Consider the following 8,872-nt stretch of genomic DNA (forward strand, 5'->3'; position numbering starts at 1 on the left):
ACAAATAAATTTTTGAAAAAACATTTTTTCATTGAGGAGGATGGTCCTCTTATAGTATATTACGTGGCAAGGGACGAAAGTCGAACTTCCATCCCTGCGAGGTTATGCACCCGAGGCGAAGCCAAGGGTGTATACTCGCGGAGATGGGCGTTCGAATTTTGTCCCACGCCGCGTATTCGATTTTTCTTTGTATCTGCTCGAAAGTACGCTCTTCTTGATGTTGCTAGTGATACGCACATATATATTTATATATAGCAAAGCCCGCCGACATTTGCTGCCCGAGCGCAGCGAGGGCTGCTGGTCGACGGCGGGCTTTGCATCAAGAGTAACATAAGAATAACCAACACAATTATAAATTAAGAATTATTTATATTAAAACTCAATGGAGTAACAACTGCATTTTTTCACTCAGAAGAGTGATCACAATCTTTCGACGAGCAATAAATTATGTTAATTGTACAATTTTGTAGAGTACAATTGTTAAGCGGAAAATCGTTAGGTTGGTAAGCAGTACCATTGACACAGATTTTTTTAATATTATGCTCATTATTAGCACGGGAATCATTTACTCTTTTCAGTGGTGTGGCGGCAGGCTTAGGTACATTAAAATGAGCGGATATTGGTTTTTTCAAAAGAAAAGATGTATTTTTAGAAGATTTTACTTCTTGCAATGGAATTTTTTTTCCACGAGCTGTAGAAAATGATGACGATTCTGGAAATTCAGAAACATTTTCTTTTTCAATAAAACCTTTATCCTTCTCAATAATGTCCAAAAAATCTTCTTCAAAAATTTCAACACCCGCAATCTCCGATTCTGCTTCTGTCCTCACGGTTTCAAGTACAGGTTTCGTACTAGCTGGTGGTTTTGGAATAATTGGTGTAAATTTCAAACCCTTACTAGTTGACGGTCTTGAATATATATCGTTTAACTGTTGCCTAGAACTTGATGCATGAGAGACATTATTATTATTATTCGATAGACTTGCTTGCGTGATGTTTTTGAAAATTCTATTTTTAGTGCTCATTGAATTATCAATATAGCCTTGAGCAACTGAATCGGACTTCCAGCCTCCCAGTTGTTTGACCATAATCATTCCTGCACCAGAGTCAGATAAGAGCGTTGCTCCTGTTCTTCGAAAACAGTGCCCAGTATAATTTTTTGGATTTTCCAGTGCTAAAAAGATGGCAATCATTTCCGGTGTTCCACCAATCTTATTTTTGCCAATGGGTTGACGGGTACACTTTCCATTCGTATAATTAATAAAAAATCGATCACTAAAATTTCCTGCAGGCCTCAATGCTATATATTTTTTTACAATGGAATAATATGGTTCTCCGATGATGAATTCACGATCTACTTCATTTTTCGTATTTTTGACGCTTACATTGAATATTTTTGTATTCATTGCATCTTTAACATTTTCCACTGTTAATTTTACGATTTCGTCACATCGGAGCGCTCCACAAACACCGAAAATGAGAATGCACTGTAATTTATTTATCATAATAAGATAATAATAACAATAATGATAAAAAACTTAAAAAATAAATAAATAATCGTGCTAACCTTTGAAACCAAGTAATTGAGATCAGGAGCATTGTTGATGAAATCAAGCACGTTTGTCCATGTCAAAACGGCTGATTTTTTCGGCTTGTAGCCTTTGGAATTATTTTTTAATTGCACTTTTAAATTTAAAAATTGCGATATATCTAAATCCTCTTTGGCCTTCAATGTAGTTTTTAACATGGACCACATGCTCCAGAGAGTTGGAGGCTTCAATTTTTTACTTAATTCTTTGAAGTACACGATCAAATTTTTTTCGGGTGACTTTGATAAACATTTCTCATTGTTTACTAACCATGTCCTATAATTTTCATAAGCCAAATTGTATCTATCGGCTGATTTTTCTGGTAGAGTGTCTCTCGAAATTATCAAGCCAGCCTCTTCATCAAAATTCCTGATAATTTCCTCCTCATTTTCCGACTCTTCCGACGACGAAAATTCGTTCAAACTCATCGTTTACTTTTCAAAATAACGTTTATGTAAATGGATAAACAATAGTAGACATTCAATATTAAACGTAGGTTATTATTACGTTGCCATGGAACCGAACAGAGAAAAAACTTTCGCATGCATACGAAGGGAGTAAAAAGCACACTTTCGCTCCCATTTTCGAACACGAAAATGCGTACTTTCGAGCAGCGTACAAAGAAAAATATATTACCTTTTCACTGAAATAGTGCAGCGCATCTTAATTCCTCGAAATCATTGAATATTAAATATAAATGTTCTGCATGTTGCTCTTTGTGTATTTTTTGAGAAAATCATTATCAATTCTCTTCGCTAAATACATTTATATAGTTGTATATGTATGCCAAAATGAGCTCTCTTGTTCGACGTCAGCAAAAGCTCTATTATTATAAAAGCCTCTTACATGCAAATTGTAACGAAAATGTTTACTTGTATGCTCACGCGCTGCATTATACACCGCTAATTTTCTCGACAGCGCGCTTTATTGGCTATAAATCAATAAAATTGAGAGTTTGTATGTAAGCGAAGCATGCTTAACGTACAAAGTCAAGATCGAAAAAGAAACAAGTCCTATATATACAACTAAAATGCTCGTATGTAAAAAATTAGTAAAGAATACATATTATAAAGGGAAAGAAAGAGACACAAAGAAGAAGAGAAAGATAAAGGTCAGCGACATGAGCGGTACTGCGACCCGGTGTGTGCGCATCTTCCTCGATCCAACGAGACATGGGTCTTCGTCGGCATCGCCGTAGTCTACGTATAAAAGCCTATCCGCTGTCTGCGATAAATGTCTCTGATAGTCTTTTCTCCTAGCTTCGCTTGAATTTGCTTATGTACGTACAGATATCCATACTAACACATGCTAAGACATTACTTTATACCGTGCCTTTTTTATCCAACTTTTTCGGACTACTGTATGGTATAACGGTTCTACTATAGGAAAATATTTTACTATGCTTATCTTAGTTTATAAATAATCGAATCAAATTTCCCATTTTTATGTACTTTTTGTAATGTGGTAAATACAAAAAATGTATTGCTTATTCAACATTAGCGAACCTTTTTTAATTATTTGTTTTTTGCAATCAAATATGAAAAAAAAAATTGTTTATTATTTATACATATTCATATAGAGTCACCTACCCAGTGATTGAAAGCATACCAGTGAATGAAAGAACTTTTTTAAATAAAAATTATTAATTGATAACGACATTATTCATGAACGACGAATTTTTATGCTATTCTTGGGTATTATTGCTAACTATTCGAATGGTTATCAGGTCCAGAATCAATATCTCGTTCGCTGAGCCGTAAAATACGGTCCTGTTTTACATAATCGCTGAAGATCGTTAAAATTTGTAAGATCCACTGTAAAAGAATGAGCAGCTCGAAACCTTTTATAACGGACTAGTTATCTTTAAAACTGTCATTTATATGTTAAACAATTGCATTTCCAGTGAAAAATTAAATTTTAATTAGAAAATTTCACTCTTTTTCAACTTTCATTTACTGGTGTGGCGAATAGTTCGCACTTGCCCAGTAAATGAAAGTACAAATATAAGCATATTTTGATTGGAGTTTTGAACCAATCCTCATCTATGGGGTCTTAAAATGTTTGTAAAATGGTTCTTCTCTACTCCTTATTTTAATCACGGCAATATGTCAATAAAGAGGTTGATTTGGATGATAAATTTATAATGAAACTAGCGAATATAGTAATTTTTACTTGCGAATGTGTTGTTATTTAATATAGTGTTTCTCTCCGTGTATTGATTATCAAAACAACGTATGCTTATATTTGTACATTAATTTACTGGTTTCGTGGCTTTCATTTACTGGATCGAATGTTTCATTCACTGGCAAAGCACGTTTTTTTTTCATTTTCATGAACTTTTATAAATGAAAAACTCAATTGAAAATTCTGTAAAAATTCTAATAGGTAGAGGAAGGTATAAACTTTGACAGACTATTGGTTCGATTACCTAAAATTGACTAAAAACATGTATCTGTTACCGACAAAACCCGCTTTTAGGCAAAAGTGACTTTTGCCTAGGCAAAAACAAAAATGCCTAAAATTTTAGGCAAAACCCGCAGAAATATGTGAACTTCCTAAATCTTAGGCATTACCCGCAATGCCTACAATTTTTTAGGCAAAACCCGCAATGCCTAAAAAATTTTAGGCATTACTGTAAGCTAATAATTTTAAGTAAAAAATTAATGTAAAGTGAAAAAATACGCATTTATTTAAGTACAAAAGTCCAAGCTCACTTTAAGTTAAGCTTTGTCAAAGCAGTTAAATAATTTGTTATTATTTGTTACAGCAACTTTCGGCACATGCATATCTTTATCTTGCAAGCGGTTTTGCAAGTGTATTTGAAGAAGCCTTGTCCTCCACTCGTAGATTGCTTATTCGCAATCATCATACTTCTAATACATCAAATCGTTTTGCACGTCTTATTTGCTGAGAAGATTTTTTTGACGTGACTTTTCCGATTAGCTTGTCTTTCATAATTTCTTCAATCTGTGCCATTGAAAGAACTTTATAATGCTCTTTTCTTCTAGCCTCGGCGAGGAACTGCTCTTTCCAATTACTGGTTTCAGTTTCCATTTTTTCTTTCAACTAGTGAGAGTATACGCACGCTTGCTATCCGTATTGGGTTATATCCAAAACAAAACTAACAAATACGTCCGGCTTGGATGCTGACTAGTCGTATACTAACGTGTTTACAGTAATGCCTAAAATTATTTAGGCATTGCGGGTTTTGCCTAAAATTGCTTAGGCATTACAGGTTTTGCCTAAGAAATTTAGGAATTTCCTATACTTTTTTAGGCATTACGAGTTTTGCCTAAAATTTTAGGCATTTTTGTTTTTGCCTAGGCAAAAGTCACTTTTGCCTAAAAACGGGTTTTGCCGGTAACATATCCAAGCTACTTAAAAGCGGAATTTTTCTAAACCTTTCAATCACTGGTCGAGTGACTCTGTTTTATTCTACAATAAAGAACATGTTTACAATAGATGAATTACTTTTTATTATTTTTGGTACTAGTTGGATCTTTTCAGACAGTAAATTCATTATATACTCGTAATTGTTTTCGAAATTTCATTTTTTTTGAGGTAACTCGCAAATAAATTAAAAAATTGTTCAAGGTTTGTAATATTAAATGATGCTTAACCACATAAGACAAGTTGCATGATACTCATTCTTAAAAAACATTTTCAAACCCAACCCAATAAAAACTTTTTTGAATAAAAACCAGGAAATGATCGCAAAATTCATCTCTTTTGTTGTAAGCAACAGTTTTAACCGAAGAATGAATCATTGATTCACAAATTTATCTGATAAGAGTCTGGAAATACACACAGTCCCAGCTGTAAATGTATTACATATGATTACGCTAAATGGACTAAGTTCAAGATAGCATAGTTGGCTTTGTATCGTTGACAGAACGCTACCACAAGTGTCGCGTTTTTAAAGTCGTTCCGTTAATAAATACGTTTTTTTTTAAACAAGAGTTAATTCATCTGTGAGTATTTAGTGTCAAAAATTATAACGATGTTTTTTATATTGCCGAAATTCATTGCAAAAATGTAGGATTTTCTTGAAGTTATTTGATAAAATACTATAGTTTTGATGTATTTATTTAAAAAAATAAATTACATCATGGAGGATGAAAAATATTGAGCATATGTCTTCATGATTTAAAATGTTTTCAGAGGCAAAATGAAATGTGTCGTGCTATTTGCATTTTTAGTTCTAGGTAAGTATTGAATTTTACATCTTGCTTTTGTCATTTTTATGTCCCTAGTTTTTGTTAAACAAACAAAGAATTTTTTGTAGGTTGCAGTGCTTACTCGCCTTATGATTATAGATATTATAGACGACAACCTGTTTTGAACTCTAGAGCTTACAATTCATCGGTTGCTCTTTATCCGCACACATCTGTACATCCTGTAGTTTCGCGTCCACACTCAGTGTTACATCCTGGGTTTTCACGTCCACACCTTATTAGCCAAATTCAACCAAGTCATATTACTCCAATATATGGATCTTCTCATAGAAGTAGCTCTTTAATTCATCGAGGCAGTTCAGTACGGGGCAGCCGAGTTGTAGGATCTAGAGCTCACTATAGCTTGAGAGGAAAACGCGAAGTTGATACGGGTATGCCTTTTTTTTTTAAAAAGCTTTTTTTGATAATTAATAGATTTTTACTGAACATTTTGTATATTATTTTACAGAAGAATATTATCAATCAGCCAATTCCGTGATTAATGTTGCCCCTGGATCTGTTGCTACTGAATCATTGGATATTCAACCTGCAAAGACTCAGAAAAATTAAAAAAAATATTGTTTGACGATCAGATGATTGATTTGTATAAACTGTCAAAATCTTTAATCTCAGCTGTACATTCAATACATTTTATAAAACAATGAGCATTGATTAAACCGCCAATCGAATAAGATTTACTTTAATTAAGTACATATGAAAATAAGTTAGAATTTTTTGACATCTTTCCGAATTTTTTCATTTTAAACGTGTTAAATAAAGATAAGTGACGTAATGATGACTCAAACAATCATAAAAAGGAAATTTTTCAATGACGTTATTGTACTAACTGCACGTGAACTAACAAATTGGAATTAATGATTGTTACAACGTTGTGATGTCAGATAATTTTGACAAAATTTTAAAATACATTGATATTTGAATGGGTCGTTAGAATTTAATAATGTTAATGGATTTATAATGAAAAATAAACGTATTGAAGCAGATATGTTCATATCTTAGCTGACTTCGACCTAAATCCACCCAAACTTGTCGTAATCTCCCTTCTTTGCCCAAAGGTGCAAATCAACATCAACGCCGTTTATTCAAAAGAAGCTCAGTCACAGTCGCCATCATCGTGTGCTTTGTCGATTTCTCTCCCAGAATTATTCTCGCCTGGTATATGAACGCCAAGTCTCGTCGTTGCTATTCAAACAAGCTTGTGTGCTTTGGATACTGACGTACTGATACTATATATACAAGCGTATTTCGCACTGCGAATACCGTCTAAAGGCGACAATGTCATTTTTGTTGCATCGTCCAGTATATGCACCTTTGCTACGTATACATCAAGCCTTCCATACGATCTTATAAAGCGCCAAAATGTACCGTGTTTTGTATGTTCTATAATTTATGACATTTAGTAACAAGTACACATTCAATGAAAAGTGCTATATTATCTACAGTAAGACAAAGGTATTTATCGTATCGTATCGTAATTAAGGGGACCGACCTGTGTTAAAAGCTTAAATTCAAAAAATAGCTATATAAATCGAAATATTAGACTTTTTTTGTGATAAAAAAATTTGTTCATTAGACACCTGATTGACCAAAAAAAACTTCTATCCAAGCTCTGAAATGCCAATTACGCTTATTTTTTCATAATACTAAATATTATAATAGGATTCACTTGCCACGCGATTCTGACGTGAGCTTTTCATCAATATTGATCTATGCGGTCTCAAAATCTTCAGAAAAGTACCCTCATCCACTTAAGCGGAGCAGAATTTGAAAAAAAAAGTTTGTTTTTCTTCCAAGAGCTTTAATATGGCTTCTAGTGTTGATAAAATACTAATTTTCTCAAAAATTGGCACATTTTGACGTGTATATAAAGTTGTACGCAATTTTTCAAAATTCTGATCCGCTTAGGTGGATGAGGGTACTTTTCTGAAGATTTTGAGATCCCATTGATCAATATTGATGAAAAACTCTTTTCAAGATCATGTGGCAAGTGATTTATAGCACAATATTTCGTCTTATGAAAAAAGTGATGTAATTGGTATTTCAGAGCTTGGGTAGAAGTTTTTTTTGGTCAATCTGGTGTAGAATGAACATATTTTACTATCACAAAAAAAAATGTCTACTATTTCGATTTATATAGCTATTTTTTGCTGAAGCTAAATTTAAGCTTTTAACACAGGTCGGTCCCCTTAAGAAAATGCCAAAGTAAATGTAAAATAAACATTTTTTTTAAATTTATAAGATCCTCACTGAATATTTTTTATCGACTTTCGACGAAAATTTTTATTTGCATCCTGACTTTAGCATCGCGTCAAATATCAAAATCCGTGTTAAGGACATGCAATTTAGAAGGCTGGGCTAATTTTGTGCCACAACGTATATTCAGATCGATTAAAAAAATATGCGTGTGAGTTTTCATATACAGTAAGGTCGACTTTATGCGTTCACCAGCTTATTATTAATACAGTACACGATCATGCACATAGGGTCAAATCCCAAAATAAAATGCCGTTTCGTTAACAAAGAAAGGTGAAATTTTTTTTGGGTGCCCAGCGGTTTGGACCCCCGCAAATTGTTTCTAGGGGTCCTAGGAGTAAGAAAAAATGCGTGAACATGAAATTTGAAAATAGGTAATTTTTTTGTGGTCAATTTTGTGTTTTGGACGCCGAAAAGTCATCTTTTCACGCAAATACGACTTGTTACTCGATTTCCAAGTCGTTGGAAAAGTATCAAAACTCATCTAAAAAAAGTAACTGATTACTGTAATCGATAGGAAATTTTCTCAGCTTTCCGATGGTATTATTAGATTTTCAGAAATATCCCATTTTCACCGAGAACATCGCCATCAAACATTGAGGGCTGTATATGTCGAAAAATTCAGTATGGTAAAAGTGAACTTTTTGGTTTATTTTTGATTTTTCCTTATAAAAATTGAATATTTCGGAAAATCTGATATCACCATTAGAAAGCTGAGTAAATTTCCTATCGAATGCCTATTTTCATTTATTTTTTCAGTTTAATTAGGAGCAAATGTCGATTGTAGCGAGCCGC

The 8,872-nt window shown here is 33.3% G+C and overlaps 1 protein-coding gene across 1 annotated transcript; it reads left to right on the forward strand.

The window, feature by feature from the left end:
• The first annotated feature begins 5,558 nt into the window (after nucleotides 1-5,558).
• On the forward strand, nucleotides 5,559-6,807 carry LOC106648885. Its single transcript, XM_014366030.1, has 4 exons — nucleotides 5,559-5,624; nucleotides 5,751-5,794; nucleotides 5,875-6,195; nucleotides 6,273-6,807. The coding sequence occupies exons 1-4, from the start codon at nucleotides 5,590-5,592 to the stop codon at nucleotides 6,371-6,373; spliced, it is 501 nt and encodes a 166-aa protein (XP_014221516.1). The 5' UTR covers nucleotides 5,559-5,589; the 3' UTR covers nucleotides 6,374-6,807.
• The last annotated feature ends 2,065 nt before the right edge of the window (nucleotides 6,808-8,872 follow it).

Source organism: Trichogramma pretiosum, unplaced genomic scaffold (genome assembly GCF_000599845.2).
Source record: "Trichogramma pretiosum strain Unisexual culture from Peru unplaced genomic scaffold, Tpre_2.0 scaffold33, whole genome shotgun sequence".
In the NCBI taxonomy this organism is placed as follows: Eukaryota; Metazoa; Arthropoda; class Insecta; order Hymenoptera; family Trichogrammatidae; genus Trichogramma; species Trichogramma pretiosum.